General features: G+C 40.5%; 3 protein-coding genes across 5 annotated transcripts in view; 2 read left to right on the top strand and 1 right to left on the bottom strand.

Annotated features, from left to right (window-relative positions):
* The window catches only part of abca12 (ATP-binding cassette, sub-family A (ABC1), member 12), a 68,218-nt gene extending 65,589 nt beyond the window's left edge, over positions 1-2,629 (top strand). For both annotated transcript variants that reach the window (XM_036003872.1, XM_031300119.2), the window contains exons 67-71: positions 297-400; positions 692-784; positions 1,075-1,180; positions 1,544-1,681; positions 2,155-2,629. In XM_036003872.1, coding sequence (XP_035859765.1) covers positions 297-400; positions 692-784; positions 1,075-1,180; positions 1,544-1,681; positions 2,155-2,259 — 546 coding nt within the window. In that variant the 3' untranslated portion in view covers positions 2,260-2,629. The remainder of the gene's footprint in view (positions 1-296; positions 401-691; positions 785-1,074; positions 1,181-1,543; positions 1,682-2,154) is intronic.
* A 1,264-nt stretch (positions 2,630-3,893) lies between these two features.
* bard1 (BRCA1 associated RING domain 1) lies at positions 3,894-26,894 on the top strand. 2 transcript variants are annotated; one of them, XM_031300129.2, is made up of 11 exons: positions 3,894-4,109; positions 5,473-5,529; positions 7,083-7,231; positions 7,838-8,874; positions 9,378-9,458; positions 10,763-10,935; positions 17,045-17,171; positions 17,300-17,432; positions 19,004-19,096; positions 24,437-24,534; positions 26,391-26,894. In XM_031300129.2, the coding sequence occupies exons 1-11, from the start codon at positions 4,018-4,020 to the stop codon at positions 26,733-26,735; spliced, it is 2,385 nt and encodes a 794-aa protein (XP_031155989.1). In that variant the 5' UTR covers positions 3,894-4,017; the 3' UTR covers positions 26,736-26,894. The 2 variants fall into 2 exon arrangements, with proteins under 2 accessions (XP_031155989.1, XP_031155995.1); XM_031300135.2 differs by lacking the exon at positions 5,473-5,529 and having other exon boundaries at positions 3,900-4,109.
* Positions 19,161-27,149, bottom strand: part of vwc2l (von Willebrand factor C domain containing 2 like) — a 40,351-nt gene continuing 32,362 nt past the window's right edge. Inside the window, exon 7 of the transcript XR_004105017.2 lies at positions 19,161-19,172. The gene's annotated coding sequence lies outside the window, so the exon portion shown is untranslated. The remainder of the gene's footprint in view (positions 19,173-27,149) is intronic.

A 27,149-nucleotide genomic window follows, 5' to 3' on the forward strand; every position in this document is an offset into this window, starting at 1 on the left:
CTCCCATCCCTGAATGTTGGTGTGGACCAGCCAGACCTTCCTTTGCAGTGCTGTGGAGATGGTCTGGCAATGCGAGGCTACTTTGTCTTTAACACTTTGCCTCCCATCTCCCATCCTATTTTGCAATTATACATTTGTGTCTACTCTTTCTCGTCCACCCTGCCCTTGTTTTTCCCTTCTCCTACAGTATGTACTGCACACCTTTTGCAAAACACTGCCCTCCTCAATTAACTTCTTGTTTTCCCTTGATCTCTTCATCTTGATTTCAACCTTCCTCATTCCTCCTCTCTCCGCAGGATGAGCCAAGCTCTGGCATGGACCCTCGCACCAAGCGTCACCTGTGGAAAATCATCTCTGAAGAAGTGAAAGGAAAATGTGCTGTGGTCCTCACCTCTCACAGGTTAATGAAGTGAAATGTGAAATACATACACCTGATACATACACTTGCTACAGTCTGTCATCACTGATAAAATTCTAATATTTTAAATACACAAATTGTTTAGGATTAGGGCTACAACTACAGGTAAAGAAAGTAAGGTGGGCTTTCCCCCCCACAATATACTGTAGGATACTAGGATAAGTACTAAATGTATTTTTGGCATGTACTGTAATTACTAATGGCTAATTGCTGTATGCTCAGAAGGGTCCTAGTGTGACCTTTTATCTTTCTCTCCTTGTCTCCGTCTTTCAGCATGGAGGAGTGTGAGGCACTGTGCAGCCGTCTTGCCATCATGGTGAAAGGTCAGTTCCGTTGCCTGGGCTCCCTGCAGCACATTAAGAACAGGTTAGTGACCTCTGCTCGTCCTCCAATTTAGCTGTTACTGCTCTCCCCACCCTGCACCTACAACCTCCTATTCTTCCCCCTCTGTGGTCCTTTGCGCAACTGAATGCTCAATTTTACTTGTAAAGCTTGATTTATGGTTCTGCGTTGAATTTACGCCGTAGGTACGTACTAGGTAGAACACACACACACACACACACACACACACACACACACACACACACACCACCTCACCCCCACCCCTCAGACATGTAATACCACAGTGCTTTGTTCATAAAATCTCTTTTGTGCAGGTTCGGCAGTGGGTTCACTGTGAAGATGTACTTGGCCGAGGCCTCCTGTGACGCAGAGGCAATCACTGGCTTCATGCGGCGCCAATTCCCCAGCACTTATCTCAAGGTGAGCTTTGCTAGCTATCCAAGAAGTAAAGAGTACTTGGTAGAGAGGAGAGAAAAGTATACATTGCATAGCAATACACTGAAGTTGTATGTATTGTATGTATGATGATGAGCATGTAAGAAGCATGACTTTATATATTATATATTATTATTTTATATAGTTATTTAGATACTCAAATCCCTGCTATACCAGTATCATTGTTTAGCAAGCTGGGAATTGTATTTTGGTGATATGTGTTTGATGTTTAGTTTGCTGAAACTGGTATAAACAGCTGCTCACTGTGTTTTACAGAATTTTGGTTACACAGAGATCATATTTCAGAATATTTAACCCTTTTCTTCTGCATTATTTCTCAATACACAGGATCAGCACTCCTCTATGGTGGAGTACCATGTACCAATTGCTCCTGGAGGGGTGGCTGACATCTTCGACCAGCTGGAGTCCAACAAGAATGCTCTGCAGATCAAACACTTCTCTGTGAGCCAGACCACACTGGATGAGGTGAGAAAAAGAGACAGGACATAAACAGAGACCGAAGGAGAACTAGTGTGAGGCTTTGTAGGGGTGGGTGGATGGCAGCGAGGGACAGAAAAAAGGGACAGGAGATGAGAAAAAAAGAGAGAGGGTGGGAGGGGATGCAGAGACAGAAGAAAGCTGAGTTGGGAGTGAAAGACTGAGTTGAAAAAGTTTAAAAAAGAGGCAGAGGGAAACTGACAGAGGGTATGCCTGAGGGGAAATAAATGGAATATGAGTTGGGGAGAGAATCCATGAGCTTCATATGCAGCCAGTGCTGATAGTCTTCAACTACTCTGCCCTTCTGGGGCTCTGGGATTAGAAGATACCATTGGCAGAATGAAGAGAGGGGGATCCGGGAGGGAAATTGACCAGCAGATTAACTAAAATTATGGAGTTCAGAGAAAAATAATTGTTTTTAATATTGGCATGACGCTTAAATTATTACTGAACCTTCACAGGTCTTCATCAACTTTGCCATGGATAAGATCGGGATGGAATCCATATCACTTGACAGCGAAGATGAATGTGATGACCTGGACTCCATTAAAGCAGTAGAAACATAGAGCTGACTGCCATCTTTCCTTAACCATTTTGTCTGTGTCCACTATAAAATAAAGCGCAATATGTGTTTATAGTAAGTCTGCCCTTACTATATATGTGAAAAATAAGAGTTTAAGCCATTAATGTTTTCAAAATACTGATTCTGTTTCGAAAGTGTCTTGACTAATCACATAAAGGGCAACTATTAATTAAAAGTAGAAGGGGATATGCACACATACATGCACGTGGAACATGTTGATATACATTGAAGTGTCTTATCTAACACGTCACACAGCTTAATATTTATGAAGGATAGGATGAATCATATAGACTTTTAATTGTTCTCTGTGGGTGGGTCACTGCTTATTTATAGATTATTATAACAGAGTAAATAAAAAAACACTGTATTCTCTATTTAGAATAATTTTCATTTTGACCAAACATTGCAAAACACGATTTTACATCATCTTAAAGCACACACACACTAAACTAAATGTTATTTTTTTATCTAAAGTACATGTAATTGTGCCTATATGGAAGCGTATTAGGGCCACATGTGACAATGTATTGAGTTCTGAGTTTAAAGTCAGAATTCTGAGAAAAAAGTCAGAATTATGACTTTAATCTCAGAATTATGACTTTAATTTCAGAATTCTATAAACTCAGAACTCAATATTTTTTTTCACATGTGGCCTGAATCATCTTGTATTATTCTAATAAAGCTATTTTCAAAACTACTGTTTATTTGCCTATTGTAGGCCTACATGATTTTCTTATGTTATACAGTCTATGGTTTGAGCACCAGATCACATTCAAGTTTGATTTTGCTGCTATATGGTAGACCTAAACCACTAACATTCCAGCTAATTTGTTATGACTATATTACAAATATTAGCTTCTGTGTTGCGGTTAAATTGCGTATTTGTATTCAGAAATAAAGTAACTTTCGACTACGGATTTTACTTTTTTTTGTTGTTGAGAGAAATAAAATTCCTTCCACCTCGTCGTGCTTGTGGGTGGTGGGGGCATGGATGTATTAAGAGGACCCAAACTACGTCATTGCCGTGGTTTTGGCAACCATCGCTGGTTACGATTGTTACTGCCCGATGTGAGTCGAGTGCAGATGTAAGTCGCGCATGCGTCACTTTGCGACAAGTAGCCTACAAGATGCTAACGGCTTTTTGAGCTAACGCACAGTCTATGAGCTAACGTTAGCAATCAAACAATTATAGATAGCTAAAACGTTTTTGAAATGACTGCTGCTGCTGGCTACAAGTTAGCAATCAAACACAATAAAGGCTGTGACTTAATGGCGTTTTGAGCTAACGTTAGCAATCAAACAGTCATAGATAGCTACAACGTTTTTGAAATGACTGCAAGCTAAAAGTTAGCAATCAAACACAACAAAGGCTGTCACTTGAATGGCATTTTGAGCTAACGTTAGCAACCAAACAGTCATAGATAGCTACAACGTTTTTGAAATGATTACCATCTTCTATTGTATGTAAAGATAAACGTTTATTATTTTATAGAGTTCACAAATTTCAGTATGACACGTTATGCCGTAAACAGTTTAAATCTGAGCATGCGCGACTCACATCTGCACTCGACTCACATCGGGCAGTGACAACGGTTACTTCCCTTTAACTGTCTATTACTTCCGTAAAGCTTTGGCGGGAGATGCAAGTAGCCCGGAAGCAAGCTCAGCTTGTTTTGCAATCGTAATTCATAAGCAAAGTTATAATAGAGCAGCCAGGAGACACATAACATTTCTTTAAATAATGGAAAATGATGCCCTCGTGCAGACAAATGATTGGAGGAACACTAAGGAAGCTGTTGCGAACTTTCGACGACTGCTACTTTGCTCCAAATGGTAATTTAACGTTACTGTAGACGTGAGCTATGTTCGGGAGGTAACGTTAGCACGTTAAGTTAACATTAACGTTAATGTTACTGTTAACGGTATGTCCTTTTTGCCTAAAGTTAACTATAACATAAACGTGACAACCAGTACCATTTAACCTAGCTATCTAACGTTAATGTTACACATTTGTTTGTCAAACTAAACTGGGTTCATTGGCATGCTAGAGGAAGATGCCTCAAGAATGCACACCTAACGTTAGTAAGCTAACACAGATGTTGAAGTTGTCAGCAACACCTTTTTGCAATATAGCTAGTTTAAGTTAACTAACGTTAACGTTAATTGAACAGTATTTCACCGGTACGAACGATTATAGGCTTACGTTAATCAATTATTTTAGAGATTGGTGTTCGCTTAACGGTAATTTAGCTAATTTACTAGTAAATACTAGTAACTAGGCTAGACGTTAACCGTTAAAGTTATCATTCAAAATAACGTTAGCTTTGTAAGGTTCGTCACAATAACGTTAAGTGGAAACGTAACGCTTAAGCCGTTTGCAGAAAAGCAAAGAAACTGGAAAAATGCCAGATGTTTAAATACATAATGTTTATTCTCTGTAACGTTACCCACTGTCTGGATTATAACATTTGATACCATATCTCATTTGGGGTTTTTTCTGCCCGGGGACTGTTGATGAAATGTGGCTATTGAGCTAACTCTGGATTGTTGAAACAAATAAATACAATATTTGTACCATAGTGGAATGACATTTCTAAAAACTATTGTGCAACAATAACACAGGAGCACAGAGACACAGTTAAGTGCATGGCGATGCAGCATTATAAAAGACACAGGGTAAACACGATAATACATCGTAGATTAATGAAAACAATATACAACCCGTATCAGCACACACTACACATAGCAGCTGAAGTAGCGGGTAGAGGGTAAAGACTTGTCTGTGAGACAGTGCTGGCAGCTATTCAGATGCAAAGGTTATGGTAAATGTACTCTCTATGTAGGGTCTGAAATGCCATTCAGGCTCTCTGCTGCTGGGCTTTTACTCAACACCCAAGGTCCTTTATTTGGTGAGCTAAAACTTCATTATAAATGGTATGCCAATTATGAATGGCAAGTCATGCGCGTTCCACTGACGGATACCCATTTGAAATTGTTACTTTATATTTGCTCAAAAGTCACCTATGTATAGTATGGCTACTTTTCAGTCTCCCTGTTCATCCATTTGTGGGTCTGGAGGGTGAACAACAGTGGACTGAGCACACAGTCCTGGGGGGCACCACCAATGCTCAGTGTGGTGGAGGTGGTCTTGCCTCTGACTGTACTGACCATTTTTAAATGTTTTGTCTTTTTCCAGCTCAAATTTAATGACGGAACCTGTGTGTCTAGGAATATGTGAGCATATGCTGTGCAGGTAATGTAACCTCAGCTAAATGTATTTTACTCTGAAATTCTCACTTACAATAGACCTGTCTCATGGTGGACAGTTTTATTTGTCAAACAAAGGTGGAACTAATAATGTTAGTTGTAGCTCTATTTAGGGATGTCCAGATCCGATCACGTGATCGGAAATCGGGCCCGATCACGTGGTTTCAGACTCGATCGGAATCGGACGTTACCTCCCGATCAGGACTCGGATATATATGTATATATATTCTCATTATTTTTTAACACATCTGTAGTTATGCGGTGGCACAGAGTTAGACCCTTTTGACTCCACACAGAAACAGCAACGCGTGCGGCATGACATCACTTTGTTGCAGAGACGCTATTGGTTAAATGCCGGCAAAGTAGAACACGGAAGCAGCTTGAAGCGGAAAGCGTGAGTATGTCTGCGGTCTGGAGATATTATAAAGTTGAATTATTATAGAAGTATCGGATCGGGACTCTGTATCGGTAGATACTCAAAATCAAATGACTCGGACTCGGAGGCAAAAAAACCTGATCGGGACATCCCTAGCTCTATTCAATATAGACTAGGTGTGCTACTTCGGGGTGGCAGTAGCTCAGTCAGTAGGGAGTTGGTGTTAGGAACCGAAGGTTTGCTGGTTCAAGTCCCCATACGGACCAAAGTATGGTGGTGGACTGGTAGCTGGAGAGGTGCCAGTTCACCTCCTGGGCACTGCCAAGGTGCTCTTGAGCAAAGCACTGAACCCCCAACTGCTTGGGGCGCCTTTCCATGGGCAGCTCCCTCACTCTGACATCTCTCCATTAGTGCATGTATAGGTGCTGAGCATGTGTGTGTAATTCAGGCCTGTGTGTAATAACAGAGTGAAAACATTGTAATTTCCCCTTGCAGATTTACCAGTATATATTATTATTATTATTATTATTATTATTGCCAGGATTGTGCATGCTGTTTCACTGGCACACTTAAAGGGAATGAAGCCAAATAAAATTTTTGAATTCAACACCAACGGTATGCTTTTCCTGCTACTACAAATCAAAATGTCCACAGCGAAGAAGGTCTTTTGCTTCCCCCTCTCAGACTTGAGCAGTGGCTTAGTTTAGTATAATTTTATTCCCTATATATTAAAAAATATATAGTAATTACTTAATTATAGGTGTATGTGATTAGCAGATTAAAATGTTGTTGGTCAACTAATCAGTAATAATAATCATTCATGTGAGTATTCAAGCCAAGTGACAACCTTAACAGCATTGTTACAGGCATTTCATACATATGAGGGATATGGAAAATAAAATTTACTTTTTTATGATAGTTGGGGGCTTATTTCTTTTGCGATGAAATACTGATAAATATTGCAAAATGCATGCTTTACAGTGTTGAAAGTCTTGAATGCAGTGAATGTCCCTATAGGCATAATCTATAGCCTTAATTTATTCCTTCTCTTGAACTTCTCTGTGACTAAATGGCCTTAAAAGGTAAATCAATAAGCTCATTGTGTTTTTTCTTACTGCACTGGGAAGCAAAAACTCCTAATCCAAGATATGTGTATTGCTCAGGTCCTGTGCTGGCCCCCGGGCAGGAGATGGCTGTGTCGTGTGTCAGAGTCCTGCGTGGGTGAAGGACATCCAAATGAACAGACAGCTCAGCAGCATCATACAGCTCTTCTGTGGTTTGGAGTCCCTGCTCAATCCCATAGAACAACCAGGTAGATGGTAGCCATTATTTAGCAGCTTGAAAGCATAATTAACAATTTATCTTCTCAAATCTGTGTGTCTTATTCATTATCTTTCTCCCCACGCTCATCTGCCCACACTCCCTTTAATTGTTGACAACATTTAACATTTTCATCCACCAATCTAATCTCTGAATGACAGTATTAGTGGCTTGTTTCTGTACTTTATTATCTTTATAGCCCATCCAGCGTCCCGGTAATGACAGTAATTATGCAGTGCAATTAACTATGGTAGTGTTTAGTTTTGCGGACAGAGCTCAGCTTTGACAAAGAACTACAGCGCAACTTTCTAAGCCCTGTAGTTAAAATGTGAACACATCTGCAGGCTGTCCAGATTTACACAGAAATGGCTAAAGGTTTAAAAAGTTGATTGGGCACGTCTACTTCTGTCAAATGTCAGTATTATTAGTCGAGAGTGCATCATTTTAAGGTCTGGTGTTATTCTTTTTTTCATCTCAACAGATGCAAGGTAATTACAAATACAAAGAGCCCTTTTGACAGCAATTTACAATTAAAAAATATAGAACTTTTGGTTTGTTGAAACTGTGTTTTTTTTCTTCTTCTCACACCTCATTGCAGACTCCCCTCTAGCCGAGATTCAAACACAACCTCAAAGCCCTGTCTTTAAACACAAGAAAAACTTTAAGATCTGGTTCAGCCCCCGTAGCCGCAAGGTACGCTGCATGGTGGAGAAGCCTTCAGAGGTCACTGTACCGGCGAGCACGTCTTCTGGAGAAACAGCCGCTGCACAGCCAGACACCCTTACTGCTCAATGCCAGGACCTGTCAGTTTTCAATTTCACCTCGTCCTCCCAAGACTCTGGCTCTTCTTGTTCTCAAAGATGCAAAAATGAGAACAGGAAGAAGAGGTCAATTAAGAAAAATGCTGCCAGCAGGAAGGTGTCAGTGCAAGGAGCCACTAGGACCACACGAAAACAGACCAAGCAGAAGATGAAGAAGAACAGGCTGGAGGCTATAAACCAGCAATGGGGGATCACCAAGGAAGTAGATGCTTTAAAGGAAAAGGAGCAGCCCTGTGCTGAAGGGGCAAGGAGGTCCAGTAAGAGAGTTTCCTTCCGAAGCCCTGCTGTCACGTCTGACGAGCCTCAGCCTGAAGTGCCACAGGGGAGTACTAATGAAGTCTGCTCTAGCAGAAGCACCATGAGAGAGAGTCTCTTAGGACGCAACATCACTGTACTCAATGACCAAACCCAGTCTGGTCAGAGAATGTTGGACAGTGTCCGTCAGCATGACAATACAGCCTGTCCTGAAAAACAGGACACCGTATCTCCCCCAAAGCATTCATCAAAAAGATCCAGAGTAGAGGAGAAGGTTATCACATTGGAGACCACACCAAAAAGGCCCAGGGCTTCCCCAAGCAGGCGGAGAATATCACAGATGTCACCAGCTGTGCTTAACCCTCTTTCTCCAGCAAGCCCCAGGTGTGATAAGAGCGTTAAAAACTCAGGACAAAAGCAAGGAGACAGCCCCTCTGTCCTAGCCACTGTTGGTAGAAAATCTCCTGGTGCATCTGTTGGACGGCCCACCTCAGGGAGCCCTGCGGTTATGAAGAGGAACCACAAGGGAGAGACCCTGCTGCACCTAGCTGCTATAAAGGTCAAGAGGTTTCGGAATAATTCTCCTTATTTCCTACACTCCATTTTCTGTTGCATTTTACAAATGCAAATTTAAAACATTTCTGCAGTAAAGTGACAGCATTTAAAGTTAAAATGCATATATTACGCGGTGCAAACTTGGCCCTTTTAATTTTTTTTCATTATCTTTTAGTTTCTTTCAAAATGCATCAAAGATAAATCTGCTAGTTTAATTGTCTTCTCTTTCTGTGGGGTTTTCCCCCTCAGTTAAACATAGTCTTCAGATGATCGGACAGCCATGTTCCTGTCTGTTGAGAATAAACTGTTTTGCAGTAATTCTTGTAAACATAGCCATAATCCCCTTCTGGATCCCAGACAAGATAATCAATGGCCCACAGTGGAGTGTGATTGATAAACAGCGGCGCTTTGGTACACTGGGATCAGCTGCAGTGTTTGAAGGGTTGCGTTTACAGGTCTGCAATTCTGACCTTCTCCGGTCTTCTCTGTTCTCTCCGGGTCCTGCAGGGAGATGTAGAGGCTGTCAAGGAACTGCTGGACCAGGGGGCTGACCCTAACCTGAAGGATAATGCTGGGTGGACACCTCTGGTAAGACTAATATACCAAGTGATTTATCTAAAAGCTTTATTTGTTGTGTGGAAAATCTTGGTGACAAAAACAACAATCATCAAAACCACAATTCTTAACATAGTTTATCTACACTGGTGGGTTGCTTGTCAATAATATTGTCATATTTTACACACAGTTACTTTGTGGTTCGTCAGACTCTGACGGCAAAACATTTTTCAACACAAAGCTTTTCACTGTGGCTTTTCTTCTCTGGCCAACATCTTGCCATTTACTATTTATCGTATTGTCTTCTCTAGTAAACCAACATGCTCAGTTCCTGTCTGAGTAGCTCTATTTATAAAAAGATTTCTGCATCCTAACACCTTTTTCTGCCGTGTGAGGTTGTTTGTACCGTTTCTCTTTGCATTAAGCCTATCTTGAACTGCAACCAACAGCATTAGAATAATCTGTAGTGTTGGGAAACATACATAGCCACAAAGACTTTGTTTGACTTGAAGTTAGCTAGTAAAGTTTATTGAATGCCAGAAATTGAGGCCTCCAGAATGGATCATTTACTGTAAGTGCCACCAGTTTTTTTTATGCATGCTGGCTTCCCCAAAAATATGTAGGCACATGCTCTTTCAACAATTATGCCTAAAGTTGCCTGCATAACAAACTTCAGTGTTGCCTGAGCCATTTCTTTCCTTTGAGAACGAGCGGCTGAGTGTTTGCCACTCTTATGCAGCACTTTATGTGGCTACTTGCCGTCAAAACTGGACAGTTTGTGGCTGATCTTTGAAATTGCTACCAATAAGCTCAGAGCATGACATCTTAATATTTGACAGACTTGTATTTATCTGAGAAAGCTGGGAACATGACATGCTACAATCATCTAGACCTCCCTCCCTTTACCATAAAATTCTCAGCTGCCCAATTCACTTTCACTCTTTAACTTGTCAATTGTGGTAATTAAAAAAAGCACAGGATAATGTTGAAGTTTTTCTTTTATTTTGTCAGATCTCTCGGCACGAGTTACATTCTACAAAACTAGTGAAGTGTGATCACGATGTAATATCTGATGGGTATATATTCCAAACACCCCAAGGAAGAACTATACATTCCATCTGAAACATTCCCCTACAAAGGTTCATATTCATTGTAACTCTTTGAAGCACAACCTCACCTAAAATAGTATCAACTGGAAACAAAGATAGAAATTAGTGATTGAAAATGGATGAGACTCTAGAATGCATACGGCGAATGAGGCTGTGTTTTGAGAATAAGAGAGAGAAACCAGATCAAAGCAGAGCAGGATCACTTCTGAGCATTACTATTTGTTCCAGCATGAAGCATGTAACCTGGGTCACCTGGCGGTCGTGGACGTGTTGGTCTCAAGGGGAGCCCTGTTGAATACGCCTGGCTATGAAAACGACTCTCCGCTCCACGATGCTGTGAGGAACGGACACACGGCCATTGTCAAACTGCTGCTGCAGCTTGGAGCCTCGCAGAACGTACTGTAAGTCACTTTAAGTGTTTTTTTTCTTACCTTGAGTTTATTGTTTTTACAGGTGAGATGCACATCACACTTATATCCTGCATACAGTACTGCAGACAGAGTGGCTCTCAAAAAAAGGGTAGCTTCACGTCAAACGAATCAAATGGTGTGTTTTGCTTGGCACTGGTCTTTGTGAAAATCTTCAAGTGATGACCGAGTCTGACCTGAAAAGAAAATTTTTGTTTGAAAAGAGAACCTTTAACCTGGTACTTGGCATCTGGTCCCAGCCACATGAAAACTTCATATAGAACATAACATAAGCTATAGTTTTGATCACCACTGGGGAAAATGCAGCAGCTTCCACACATATGAAAACACAGCTGTGCACGGCTGCTGGACAAAGACAATAATGTTTTTAAGAATGCTGAATGTTTCTCCTAAATGTTAAAATCTTGACTATTTGTGTGTTTTTGAATACAATATTATTATGAATAATGTGATGATCAATATTGATATTTGTTATAGTTTAAGAGGCTGTTGTGTATGAAGGCTCCACAATGTGTGTACTACCATGAGTGACAGATAAACAAAAACACTATGAATCTAATAAAATAGTATTGTATTAAAACCTACCTTTGAGACAATTTGTGAAACTTTAAATTGTTGTTGGGACTGTGTCAGTGAGGTAGTTTGTGACATTGTATTGGATTACAGTAATTTGTGATATCTGTAAATAAATGAGCTGGACAAAATATTACTAACACCTTTTAACTAGTAGAAATCCCAACAAAAACATTTAAGGTAAGGTAATATGTATTGCACTGCTGTTGTATTTCATGGCATTACATCATAAAGACTCTTCTGTTATACTGGACCAGTGCTTATTTTCCACTTCTACAATAAATTGTCAAGTGCCTGTTTCCCAATCAGTGTGCCAGGCATTCAGCCCTTTATTTTTAAAGACAAGCGTGCATTAGTGCAGCATGTAGGTGGATAGATGTAAGAAAATCGACTGATGCTGATTAGTTCCTGGTCAATCAGTTGATGCCGTATCAGCGTTTTTTGGCCTATGGAGGCAGAGTAGATGGGTAGCACAATATTCATAATGAGGTACAGGATGCTGGTTAATAAGTGTGATCAATAGAGTAGTTGATTAGGGTCGGTATGTTGGTCATATGTTGGTTGGTAAGCACTCTCTTTGGGATCATTTTAAACCAATCATCCTCTGTCTTCGCCTGTCCTCATTTCACTGTGCTTGTCTCGTTGCTTTGATGGGCCCCGATTGCCAGGTCTTACATTTACTTACCTGTCTGTCAGGATGTTGCAAGAATGCATGCATCCAAGCCTCTCTCACACACACATATGCGCACAAGAGGCAAACCAAGGCATCTGCTAATGCAATCCCTAATGGAATGGTTGGCACACAGCTTGTGGTTTGGAAATACAGGTTTAGCAGATTTTCATTGTTCCTCTGTGTGTATGCACATTAGGTTTAAATGATTGGACTGCATTTGTTTATTATTTGGACCCTGAACTCTAAATCAGTGACTGTGAGTCCACTTTCGATCAAGCGCAAGCATTTGACTTGCTGTGCAGGTTATTAGAAATTCTGACGAAAGTCTTAAAACAGGCACATTAAAGTGAATAAAAATATTTATACATTCAACGATTCCCTGTTATCTCAAAAAACAACAGGGTTTAAGCATTTTCTCAGAAGCTGCATAGCAGGGCTTCTGACTATAAGTCTCAGTCCTGTAAGCATAAAGATCTACCGGTGCAGCACATTAAATGAGGTCTGCAAGGTGCTAGCTGGTACCATACAGTATGTTATGTTCCCAAACTTAAAGGACCATGCTGGTATTTTGTATATATTATACATTTACTACAAATATTGTGTACTTTACTGATGACTATTTTCCTGATCATACTATAGTTTTTTAGATTGTTACTATTAAGTTCATGTAAATGCAGCACAGTATTAAAATCTACTTGTGTTGATGGGAAAAACAAACATTTGAATTGGCTAAGTCCTAATGACCATCCAAAGCCCGAAGCACTAAATCCATACAGACATTGATTAACATCACCTGTGTTCCTCGCACTGGCATCGAATCGGTATAATTGTACACACAGAGTCAAACGGTAAAAAATCAATGAGTCTCCAAATGTTGGTAATGAATGGTAACTGTGTTTACCACGTATATATATCCTAGTATTAGCCATTCATTAGTATCACTACAGCAATACTTTGTGCTGCATTTCTTGTCTGAAAGGTGCTATACAAATAGTTATTATTGTTATTATATTATGTGTTATATTAATGAATACAGTACAAATATGCATAAAACACTTTGATCTAGACATTACATTAGATATTCAGTTTAATTTGATTAGCATTGCTTTGCAATAAGATGAGACCATGTTTTCACCTTGACTGGATGATGCCATTTTAACACCGACATGACAACGTTTAAAACATTGTCATTGGTTTGAATCAAGCAAAGTGTTGCAAGCCTTACTCTCGACTATTTGTGATTGTACGCAGTTTGGTATTGAAGAAGGGCATCTGCATAACAATCACAGTTCTATACTCGCATGACTTTACAGGGTTAAATGTAGGCGTTGGATGAGTCATGCACTACATCATCAACTATAAACTGTAACACTCAGTTGATCCAACCATCAGGACAAGTTAAGAGTGAATTGTTTAAGAAGGAAGTGTAACTAATGAACCTTTTGATTAAAAATGCAGTCAGGCCTCACCCTCTGCCTCATCAGTTGCTCGCCACGTGTTTCCATCATTAGACTTATGACTCCTTTCAAGACATACTGCTGAGCTGACATAGTTCAAAAGCTCTGTCAGCTGTTGGGTGTGCATAAGCTTGGCTTGAATTTTGAACTGACCTTATACCATCTTAGCATATGGCATTCTTTGAGGACAAGTGCGTTTGAGTAGAATTGTAGATGTTTTCATAATTAAATCCATTTAGATACAGTTAAAGAAGTGTGTTTAAAGCCTACAGACCAGGCACAGTAGCAGTTCCTGAGAGTAGGTAATTAGGCATGAATAAAAGGCTGTTAATATTATTAGTATTGATGTTATCCATCCATCCATCTTCTTCCGCTTATCCGGTAACGGGTCGCGGGGGTAGCAGCTCCAGCAGGGGACCCCAAACTTCCCTTTCCCGAGCCACATTAACCAGCTCTGACTGGGGGATCCCGAGGCGTTCCCAGGCCAGGTTGGAGATATAATCCCTCCACCTAGTCCTGGGTCTTCCCCGAGGCCTCCTCCCAGCTGGACGTGCCTGGAAAACCTCCCTAGGGAGGCGCCCAGCGGGCATCCTTACCAGATGCCCGAACCACCTCAACTGGCTCCTTTCGACGCGAAGGAGCAGCGGCTCTACTCCGAGCTCCTCCGAGTTTCTCACCCTATCTCTAAGGGAGACGCCAGCCACCCTCCTGAGGAAACCCATTTCGGCCGCTTGTACCCTGGATCTCGTTCTTTCGGTCATGACCCAGCCTTCATGACCATAGGTGAGGGTAGGAGGAGAGTATTGATGTTATGTTGAACTAAATTCGGTATTTGTGTTCAGCTCAAAATTAATATTTGAATCTCCTCCTCCCAGTTAGAATAAGAGCCATGGTTACAGTGGGTATCCTCTAGAACCACCACCGCCTTCCTCCCACTTGTGTACTTAATGCAGAGGCTTGTGGGAGAGTGTTTGTGGCTTTACCTCTAGTACAATTTTTCACGCTTTATTTTTTTTCACCTCTAGCACAATTTTTCACGCTTTATTATTTTTCTTCACATATTCTTCTCACGTGCAGCTGTGTAAACCGGCTTGTGTGTGCATATGTCTAAGTATCAGGGACATTTTATGTTTGTTTGTATTTGTGGGGTTGGGGGTATGAATCCAAATGAAATATTTTATGGACCAGTGGACCTATTAATTGTCCCCCAGGTGTTATCTTTGCTGACGCCTAATCTTTTAGAGACGACCTGCTGGGCTTGGTTCTTCTCTCGGTCTCCTCTCTTCCTCTATGTGCTTTCCTTCATTCGTTTCTCCTCTCCCTCTTTCCTCAAGGTGACCTCAGTTTAGTTTCATGCAGCTCTCTCAAACTTAAAGATACTTACTTTAAAAGTGTTTCTTCAATATACCTATTGTCACCAGGGGTGGTCGCAGTTTCATCTCTTTGAGTCTCAAAGTGGTGCTTTTATAATGATGCTAACCCTCCATTACACCTACTTTGTACTGAGGGTATCGCAGTTAAATAGCAATAATAAATATGTAAAGGTAATGCTCTCACCTGATAAAGCCTTGTAATTGAGAAAGCGTATGTGCTAAAAAGTCAGCACTTTTCAGTAATGATATGCAGTCATGAGATTTTCCTTTGCATGCAGCGAGTCTAGTGTGTTGTATAGGGACATGGCCTAGGAATGAAGTAGAACACAGATTTCAGCTCACCCTCAGATGACACAATTATGCTCCAACAAGTGAATGACACACATGGGTGCACAGTTTCACAGAATGAGCAGGGTGTGACATTGCCAAATAGTTTTTCTCAGAGCTTTGGACTGGCAAATATTGATTTTCTTTGTGTCCTGTTTGGCCAGTGATTAAAAACCAAATTTGCACCAATTGTTGAAGTGATGAAATGAAATGACGGAATGATCTTGTTGGAGAAGACTTTGCTTTGGACCTCATAGTAACATCAATGCTGCGTTAGTATCTGTAAAACTTTGTACGTTGTAAGGCCAGTTTGGTTCCAGATATGATAATTGTTAATTAGTTCGATTTAGGATTAAAAATAATTAAGTCTCTTGCTAGTTGCGAAGAGATAGGAACAAGAGGATACAATTTGAAAAGGGAATATTGCTCACTGGCTCAGTGTTCACTGGCCGGTGGTACTTTGGCAGATTATTATGTGGTTAAAGGCATGATTTTCTTCATGATTTTTTTTTTGCCAAGTATGAAAACGATCATTATTTAAGATCCTTGGGCAGAGACTTTGAGATCCTTGGGCAGAGACCTTTTATCTGTGCCAGAGTCCAAATTTCCTTAAAATATGGCAGACAGAGAAATAATAGAATAGGCCTGGCTGATTCAAGTATCCTCTTTAACATCTCTTTTTACATTACGATGTATTTCAACCTGGTCAAGTATAACATATTTTTTTTTTTTTTTGTAAACATTTATCAAGTTGTCACCTTATTTGCAACACTTTGTAATTTGGCTTTTGGATTTCTATTAGTATTATTTTTTTGTTATGGTTTTCTGAAAAAATAGTGTAAGTTAAGGTAGTGTAGGGTAAAGTAGAATTAAAGAGATTAAAAACAATTAAGTCTTTGCATATTTTGCCTCATTTCTAATGTTATTTTATATTTTAATGTTAGCTTACAGACCTCTTTTGCATTTCAGGACAATGGGATTTTTAACCATTATTTATCAACAGTATTGTATCACTATAGCCCTTTTCACACTGCATTCTCTTAGCCCAGGATTTAACCTAAGCCCAGGTCTATATGATTCTTACTGCACTTCTACTAGCCCTGGGTTACAGTAAGTGTCAGTTGGACATGTAACTGATGTTAACATTGTAGAACTTGGAATGTGGAATGTGCCAAGATCGTGCCAGTGTGAACGCTTTCTTAGCCCCAAACTAACCGCTCCCTTACCCCTGGGGCAAAGGGCAATGTGAAAAGGGCTTATGTGTCATACAGAGTCACAAGCTCTACCTAATGTAAACCCTACTTTACATAATGTGTTTCAAATAAAATGAAGTACCCATACATTTAAAAAAACATTGGCCACTTGAAGAGAAAAAACTATTTTGGCTATTTTCAGACCTGACTTGAATAATTAACATACAACTACACAACAACACCTTGCTGCACATTTTGACCTTCTTTTATGATTGTGTTGATGTAGTTTTCGGTGAACAAATCGAAGTAAATAAAATAAGTAAATCTTTTAGTTTTTTGGCAGTATGCCTGTGGTAGTTTGTTTTAACATGTCCGACTGTCCCTTTGGTCACCAGATGGTTTGCATTGCTGCAAAGGCATAAAAACACAGGTGTATGCATCTTGTGAGACACTGACACACTATCTTTTGAATTTTCTTCTTCACAGTAATCTGTATGGGAAGCGGCCTGCTGATTACGCAGTGAGTTTAGAGATGCTGGCGATTTTCAAAGAAGCCTCAGAAGGAACCCAATATGCTAATACATCTCTGAGCCCCTCAGCCAGTCTCTCTATGGTACGTCTACATGAAGATATGATTTTTCTATTTCTTATTTCCCTTGAAATTGTTTACCCCTAGAGTACTAATATGCTTGCATTCTAGGCCTAAATATTTCTAAACCATGTTCTTATATCCTTCCTTAGGTGAGCGACTGTGTGAGGAGGGATGAAATGGTGGTGTTTCTGGCCAGCAAGCTGTCGCAGGCAGAACAGCTTCAAGTGTCAAAACTGGGAGAGCTACTCGGAGGGAGGATGGCCGACACCTTTTCTGGCTCAGGTAGTGTTTGTGCGGTGCAGAAACACCTCCTTTCTGTGGCTTAAATTTCCTCAATGTTTCAGGCGAACCCTCTTAGAATACCGGTCGCATATGATTGCTTTTTAATGTTGTTTGAAGCACATAGGCTCTGAGCAACACTGCAAATTAACTGCAGCTACCAGCCTATTGCTGTTACATTGGGACCGTGGCTGGTAAGTTTGTTCACTGCCAAACACTCTGAGAAATGTATTAGATGGGTAAATTGCAGGTTCAAGCACCCAAAGGGTATGTGGCCATGAGGTAGTGTCTTGCCTTGATCATGGTGTTTGTTATGAAGATTATATACAGTACTTTCACCACTATAGAGATGGGATTTCTGAGTTTTCTTCACAGCCAGGCTTTACTTCCTTTACACAGACTCCTTTGTATTGTAAAAGCCAAGAGTAGGTGCTTGAGCGTTATCACTCATGAATGTTAAACTGTAACTTAGTGCTTTTAGAGCTGTATACGTCATTGTGATACAGCAGCTCCTTCACTGTTGCATAGTAATGGCTGGGAGAGCACCAGGGAGCAAAAGTAATTTAAATCATTCCTCTTAATATGTTTGGAGTTACTGCCAGGGTGATGAATAAGCACTAATGAAAAACACTAGCGTTTCTTACAACCTGCCCCCTTCTGACCGGAGGGGTGAAAGTTGGTGCTTTCAGAGAATGATGTTTACATTTTGAACTTGAGGCTACAAATTCACGTTCAATAAACAATGTATAAGGTTTTGCCCTGGCGATATAATTATGCTCATTTTGTACTTGTCAACCACGCTCACTTGTTGAATGAAGAGGCAATAAGCTTCTATTTCAATTTTAGTTAACCTATAATTATCGCCTAAAGCAATTTATGAAATAAGCTGTCACATGGCCTTTTGTTTTGTTGCCATGAACAGTTTGACAGGTTTGCAGTAAGCTTACCTGTTCACCCAGGCAAAGTAAGCAAATTAGTGAAACGTGCACTATATTTGGGGGATAAACCAAGAATCAAAACCCTAAATATTTGTCCTCTTCTGCAGTTGATTCAAGTGGAATTGTGTTGTTATCCTTTTTACAAAACTCTGTAGCCAAAATGAATTATTTCAGTTAAAACACCTGTTTTTCATATGTTTTACACATCCATAGTTTTGTCTGATGTAATGCACAAGCGTTGAATTGAGCATATACAGTACATTTAATATAGTGATATTGAAAGAGACAGACATTCATGTCCCCCTCAGGATTAATTGTAATGTCTTTGCCATCTTTTCAATCATCAAGTCAAAATTTTGCACTTTGTTTTCTGATTAAATACCTTGAAAACTACATTTCCATCATCCTCAGCTGGACAAATGTTAGCATGCTAAGATGGTGACACTATATAGGCTACTGCAATAACTCTATTTCTTCGCATGAGCTGGGCCTCAGCCATGGGTATCTCTCGTCCAAACATTTAAGTGTTCAAGTTCATCAGAAGATGTAGGCCTATTTGATTAATACAAATCAAATATGACACCATTTTTGTGTGTGTGCGAGTTCAATTTGGGTACTGTTTGTTTCTTCCCCCAGTGAGCCATGTCGTGGTGCCAGAAGGAAACATGCCCATCACCAACTCCACCCTCCTGGGTCTTCTTGCTGGCTGCTGGGTTGTCAAATTCAGCTGTGAGTATGGAGTGAGCCATCAGCTGGAGTATTTTTCTGTGGAGGCTATTATTTGATGTCATGTTAAACAGTATTGCTGTTGGAACCTGGGTAATAGCCTACTGCAGTCACACTGTAGCAAATTGTATCCAGGTATCCTAAATGTTAAATGTAGCCTAAGCTTGGCCCAGCTTACTGTTTTAAACTGCAATGGTAATGAGTTCACCCTGACCTACCACTACTGTCATTCATATTAGTCAAAACACAATTGAAGTGTATGTGACCACATAGTCAAAACAGGTAACAGTAGCCCGTGACAGCTTTCCTTAAAGCAGAATCTGTGGCTGGAAAAAAAAAATGCCATATTTTTGCCACAAAGGAAAGACAGTCAATACACTTCATTCAGTATGAATCCAACTATTGTTCAGCCAAATAATTTTTGCTATAGATCCAAAACTCAAATATTTTCCTTATCTCCTAGACTTCAGGGGCTTCTAACGGAGAGATTAGATTTCACCATGACAATGAATGACAGTTACATTTGGATATGTATTGTGCTCAGCTCCTTTTTATTTCTGACAGTCATTAATTCAATGCAGATGGCTTTAACATTTATTTCAGAAAATACGCTTATTTTTCTTCTTGTTAAGAGTTAGTTAAGAAGATCGATGCCACTCCCATGTCTGCCTGTCAAATATGAAGCTACTTCCGACAGCTGGTTAGCATAGCTTAGCAATAAGACTGGAAACGGGGAAACGGCTAGATTTGATTATCTATTTTAATAGTAAACCTGTTGTGTTTTTTAAGCTACCAACAAGATCACATTCATATTCAGTCGACTAAGTCATTCAAGGGGGCTCTGACCATAGAAAGAGTACTTCCATCTGCATTTGAGGTTGTGTCTGCTGCAGTAGTGACTCTTGGCAAATTAGACAGTAGAACAAGTGAAAACTCTGCAAGGTAAATATTGGAACCACAGTGCAGAACAAATGGATTGTGCTGCACAAGCAGTTTGGAGTAATTTTATGGGTTTTGTGCTCTTCTCTCAATCCCAAAGAACATTTTACATGCCACCTCTATCTCAGGAAAAGCCTACAATGGAGTTGTGTTGGATAATGTGCAGTTGGTTAGCCTAGAAATCTAGACGCACCCTATCGGCAGCAAATGTAATTTCAATTCAATTCAATTCAAAAAATGTAATTTGCATGTGGGTCTGGCTTGTCAGGCTAGCAGTTGGTGACTATGGCATGCTAACATTACTGGAAACATGAGGATATTTTTTATTCTTTGGGTTATCGTACATATCAGATAAAAATAATTGTAAGTCCTACTGTGGCTCCAGTGTTAATTCCTCCTCAGTACCAAACTAGTCTTAGACATTCGATCTTGTATTTCCTCTCTGCAGCCTTTCAGGTGAATTCAGGCTCTGTGTTTAGAATAAGAACTAAATGCAATACTTTTTTTATTTTTGTCAACACATAGAATGTCCTGGGAAACATAAGAACATTTTTTCATCCAGCAATTTTTAGGTAAATTGTTTGTGCCCTCTGCTGTGTGCAAACCTGTGCACGTACCTGCTTACATGTCGGACAGCTAAATAGAGCTTGTGGGTAGAGATCTCCGAATCAATGCACCTCAAGGCTTCAATATTACTAGCGATGAAAAGATGTCTAACTCTTTTAGTGTATACCAAGAAGAATACTTAGCTAAACAATTGTTATTCCCAGCCAGTCTCCCTGGCATCCTTGAACCAAGTCAACAAGCAGATTTGCAGAAAAGACTTGCTGTCAAAGAGTTTTCTGGCACCTTGGTGTGCCCTTGAATGGTATATCCGTCAGTAGCGCCTGTCTGCCTGTTTGTCTGTCTGTCTGTCTGTGGTGAAACGGCATGACTCTGCCAGTAACCCATTTCAAGTTTGAATGTGTGTGTTTAGGTGTGTGGTTGTGTCACTCTGTATAAGATTGTGTGTGCTTGGACCATATTCAGCCCCTTCCCTTCTGTTTTCTCCATGCAGGCTGAGCACTTGACACAGCTTGTCTCCCTCATGACAGTTATCGTGGCATCTTGTCTGTCTCTGTCCTTGTTTTTTGAGTGTGCAGCTGAGTTCTCCCTGTCCTCTGCTTTTGTATGCCACCGCTGTCAACTAGGCCAAGCCCAAGCTTACCTCTTTATTGGTCTTACGTTTCATTGCAACACATTGTTCTTAGAAAAGCAGCTTCCGTTTTGTATTTGAAACTCACCATGAAAATCAACTTCATCCTGCCTATGAGGGCTCAAATCCAACTAAAAGTCTTAACTAAGCTTTCATTGATAAGATAAAACAATGGTTTAAATCCTTTTGTCCATCATGCACCTATCACTTAAAGCGTAACTCTCGCCAAAATGCAACCTAGGGTCTTTTTGTGAATGTATCCGAGTGAAACTTGTGTTTAAAAGCATATTTAGGACAGAATCGCCACTTTTAAGATTTACCGTATTTTCGTTTTTTGGTCAAATGGCCTTTTGAATGGGAGTGCTAGGGGCACTTTTATGCTAGCCTCAAAATAGCTATTTTTAAAACACTAAGAAGGCTCGACACAACATGCAACTTAGCTTGAAGTATCGCCAGGGGCTCTACACCTTAACGAAAGCATTGACAACATTGTTTGTGTACCCGGAGTTTACGAAAAAAGGTTTTGAGCAACTCATGTTAGCAGTTGTTGTTTACGCTATCTGCCATTTTCCCAGTCAAAAATAGGCTGTCAGAATGCGAATGAACGGACTCCATAGGAGGAAATGTCATTCCTATATGAGGTTCCTTTTTCAACTACAAGGTCAATATTGCGTTTCACTAACGACAAAACCACGAATTATCCGTGCATTCATATGGAACTAAGCTTTTGGAGCTTTCCATCTTTACTCTCCTCCCTTGACTATTTTTGGCTGGCTCGATAGACGGCGACCGGAAGAACAACAGCTACAGTGAGTTGCTCAAAACCTCCCTTTTTAGTAAACTCTGTGTACACAAACAATGTTGTCAATGCTTTCGTTAAGGTGTAGAGACCCTGGTCGTACTTCGAGCAAAGTTTCATGTTGTGTCGAGCCTTCTTAATGTTTTAAAAATAGCTATTTTAAGGCTAGCCTAAAAGTGCCCCTAGCACTCCCATTCAAAAGGCCATTTGACCGAAAAACGTTTGACTCGGGTACATTCACAAAAAGACCCTAGGTTGCATTTTGGCGAGAGTTACGCTTTAAAGAAATAGTTTAACATTTTTGGAAATATACTTATTTGAGTTTAGGAGATGGATATTAATCCCAATGTCCAAACTGGAGCCAGGATGTGTCGTGTCACGCTAGCTTAGCTTAAAGACTGAAGGCAGGAGAAAAAACAAAACAAACAAGACATCTGGAGCTCACTAATAAACATGTTGTATCATATTTGTGTAACCTATACATAAGCAACTCTGTGCTATAGCAGGAGATACTGCAAAGAAGTTCCGCACAGATTGTTTTAATTTCTGTTCTTGTATGGGTTAAACAAACCATATACGTTGTGTAAAGGTGTTGTCAGGCATATTTTTTCACTTTGGACAGAGCCGGGCAAATTGTGTCCCTCTGACTCCAGTCTTTATGCTGAAATAGGCCAACCAAGTCCTGACTGCAGCGCCGCACTTTTTGAGATGAGATTATTCTTCTCATTTCACTCTTGGAAAGAATGCAAAAAAGTGCACTGTTCCTTTTTTAATATATTTTATCCCTTCCTCGCTCCCATTTATTTTCCAATTTGTGATGACTTATTTCCCTGTACTTTGATTTTTGTCACTGCTACTCCCACTGTTGGGCCCAGGGAGGATGTGTGCACCCATGTGCTTCCTCCTGATACACACAAGCTGCTTTTTTTCGGGTTCCAGGGAAAGGCTTCACCTGAACGCCTGCCCTATTAGACATGTACAGTAGCCCTGCCAGATGCATTGCTACGAGGGATTGAACCATGGACTCAACTGTGGGCCGTTGTTTAGCTGCTATGCCATCTGTGCACACCTGAATACAGTGGCTGGTTTTTAGGATACTGACTATCGATAAAGAATGAGCCATTGTACCCCATCTTTACCCTGAAGTGTGAGTATGGGCCTTCAGAATTTCACATCAGTCAAGCCCTAGTCTCCAGTGGTTGTCCTCATAATGAGAGGATACCCACTTCTCCAGTTAGTCTCTTGGTTATTCAAGGAAGTGGGTTAATTTGCTTTCACTAACTCAGGAAGGAAAGGGTTGAGATGTTTTCTGCATTCAGTCTTTGTGAATGTAATTAGCAAACTTGCTAATGGCTCTTCAGCATTAAGCGTCATGGTCCGGAGCGATTAACCCCAGTATCTCCCCTCTTCTCTTCCCAAACCTCTGGCATGGTCTCTGTGAATGAAAGCTGTAATTAAGGGGGATGAAGGAATATAATTACACTCAACCCCATGTTCTGGATATTTTGCGTGTATGAAACTGTATGTGTGTAATTTGCTGTTTTGTTACAAGGTGCTGTATTGTGACAAGGTGTACACAGACATACAGTTGCTTTCAGCTGCAAGATATGGAAAGATGAACAGATAAGGGTAAATGTGTGTGTTACACTAAACTGCAACTGAAGGTGAAATGAATCACATGGGTTTGGTGAAATGTTGATACTTTGCTTATGTGTATTAGGTCTGTGGGACCGTTTGCATCTCTCAAAGTTGGAAGTGTTGCGAGAAGTCTCTGCACGTTTATAATCAAAAAAGTTATTCAGGCCAAGCCTTACACTCCGATCTATTTCACATCCTTTTTTAAAACAAACTGCAGTATTTTCAATCAAATCTAGATTAATGTGCTTAGATGTGCAACCTTTAAATTGTGTTTTTTTTTTGTATACCCCAAACAAATGATATTCAGTAATAAAACACTTACGGGGAAAAGCAGCACTGTGATCTGTGCCATGTACTGAAGCGTGTTTTATCCGTGACAGTGAGGGGTCATTAAAATGTGTGTTTTTGCGTCTTTCAAGATGATTTTTTGTAAGGATAAAGACAAAAGATTCTTTTTTTACCTCAAAAAATGCCGGGATGATGGCTGTCACACAGTTATCAATTGACTCCCTAAAACCTTAAGAGACGAGAGAAAGAGATGACGCTCAAATTCTGCTTAAGCTTGAGATACTTTAAACAAGGGTTGCATCATTAACTCCATCATGCTGTGGGCATCTTTCTCTGTCAACAACTGCAGCTCTGCCAATACTTGAAATCTTCCAACTTGTGATAAAACAGACGTGAGCTTTGTTATCCTCCATTCTCAATTGCCTTGTCACACTCACATAATTAGCTGTAGCTTTAATTTTTTTTTCTTTCTCTTTGATGCCAGGGGTGGAGGCATGTCTGCAGGCAGGCAGGAGGATGCCCGAAACTGAGCATGAAGCGGGAGAAGGCCCCCAGCGCAGCCGCGTCAACAGATGTAGCTTGGTAAGTGTGAAGCATACAAACAAACGCATAAAATATACGAGTATAGATTGTCTAGACCCTCTGTCCTTGGGGAAAATTAGCTTTTTCCGACAGTGACACATGGTTATTGTTCAGCAGCATAGAGTGCCATAAAAAGAAATCCCTGGGACTTTTTCATGTTTTTTGCTTTGAAACTCAAAGTGTAATTTGGCTTTTTTTGACACTAATCGGGAAAAAACGAAATACTTAAATTGTAGAAATATAAACGGACGGACGGACGGACACAAACGCGTGCAAAAAGACTAATGGAAAAATACCATTAATGGAAGGCATGGTTTTAGGCCGTATCTGCGGCTATGTTTGGTATTATCTAGTCTATATCCTATGCGTTCCACTTCCTGGATTGCTCCGGTGCTGCAGGAAATTCCACTGGATGCGTGTATTTTCCGTTTCCTTCCGCTTTCTTTGTGTTGGAATTTTAAATTTGGTGAATTTATGAGGACTATGGTTGACTGCTCCTCAGATCTCTGCAAGGTAAATTGAGACAGCTTGCTAGACTATCTGTCCAATCTGAGTTTTCTCTCACATGATTATTTTTCAGCGGCTCTGTGCAGAGTTTAGCACCACCCATGACAATTCTGATTTGGTTTAAAGAAATGCCATAAAACCAGAGCACGTTTTCCTCCCATCCCGTAATGCTCTGTGGAGTAGCCAGGCTCTCCTTCAGCTTGCTTTGGAGGAGGGTCTGGCAAAGCGAGACTAGGTATTATCCAACAGCATACATGTTATGAGGATGATGTTGTGGGGATGCTTCTTTGCAGCAACCCCTATAAGGGCTTGTGAGGGTGGAGAGTAAAATGAATACAGCAAAATACTAAAAAAAACAAAATCCTGGAGAAAAACTTGCTGCAGTCTATTAAGAGAACTGTGATCTCGGAGAGTATTTATTTTTCAGAAAGACAACTACTCCAAACAAATCTAAAATATCAACAGCATTCATGTCCTGCAAGACCGAAATCCAAACAAGAATTTGTGCAGAACATGAACATCAACAGCTCCCTTACCAGTCCCCATGAACCTTGACAGAGCGTTTGCTGTTCTTACAAAGAAGAATGGGGACACACTGCATTGTCTAGATGGCGATGCTCATACAGACCTAGTTACACACACTCAAGTCTGTACTTGCTGCTAAAGGCGCCTCTACTAAATATTGGGGGTGGTGAATACCTATAATTGTGTTTTTATACCTAGTGAACCTAGTTTAGCAAGATTTGTAGAAATTTGATTACAGTTTGACATCGTCTTTTTTCTGTTGATTATTGTCAAAAATTCAACTAGTAAAACAATGAAATATGAAAACGTCAGAGGGTAGTGAATACTTCTTATAGGCATTGTTTGTATTAAGACAAGTGAAATCCAACCAAAGTGTAGACAAAGAACGGTCTTACTAGAAACTCTTGAGGGAGCCAGTTAACACCCCAAAACAGTTGAGTTCACTGATGCTGTGAATAGAGCAGTCTCCAGCAGCCTAATTCACTGCTGCTTTAAACGGCAATGCTTAGTGGTTCAGATTTTGCCTGGAGAATGGTGCTGATAAAATGTCTCCTGGCTTTGCCGCAAAGAAGTAAATACAAAGCATCCACGCAGACACTTGGTAATAAGATAAGATTTATTGGTGAGGAAATGATTCAGCGTTTAACTTCATAATGAACAAAAGGGGAGACTGTAATCCTTTCACCACTGTTCTCACAAGGAGTTTTTTTTCTGGTGCTGGATGGAGTGACGGACTGAATGAAAGAAGATAATATAGTGTTTTGATTTTATTAGGCTCACCAATGCTCACATTTGTTTGTTTTCTAATCATTCATCTTTTGCAGCTCCCGCCACTCTTCGATGGCTGCTTCTTCTTCCTCCTTGGCTCCTTTAAGGCGCCTTCCAAAGGCGAGCTCACCAAGCTGCTCCAGGAAGGAGGAGGTCAACTCCTGAGCCGGCAGCCCAAGCCTGACAGCGATGTGACACAAACCCTGAGTGCCGCCGCCTACCACGCGCTGCCAGGCTCCGACCAGGCCCTCTGCACCCAGTACATCATCTTTGACCCCCAGGGCCCCCACAAGCCGGCAGTAGTGAGGCGAGGTAAGGTGTGGTCAGCTCCCTCCACCTGGCTCATCGACTGCGTCACAGCCTTCCGCCTCCTCCCCGTGTCAGTCAAAGCGTCGGTCTAAACAATTTTTCGTATATTCAATAATAATTTTGCACTGAGATATCACTTGTTCTTGAGTATGGTCATCATGTGTTTTTTGTTTTTTTAATATGCGGTGATTAAGTCAACACGAATCACATAAACAATAATAAAACAATTATGTGGCTCTTAAAATCTAAAATTGAAGTTGCTGTTTCTTTATTTTTGGAGCTTAGAGTGTGAAAATGTCTCCCACATAAAGTGCACAGTATAAAGTGTTTATTGTGTTTCGCGTTCTGAGTCCGTTCTTCTCCCAGTTGGACATGCCTGGAAAACCTCCACAGGGAAGCATCCAGGAGATATTCTTATCAAATGCCCCGAACCACATGAGCCCCGACTCCTCTGAACATGAAGTGCAGCAACTTTACTCCGAGCTCCATTCAGATATTCAAGGCTC

This window comes from Sander lucioperca, chromosome 8 (assembly GCF_008315115.2).
Source record: "Sander lucioperca isolate FBNREF2018 chromosome 8, SLUC_FBN_1.2, whole genome shotgun sequence".
Lineage (NCBI taxonomy): Eukaryota > Metazoa > Chordata > Actinopteri > Perciformes > Percidae > Sander > Sander lucioperca.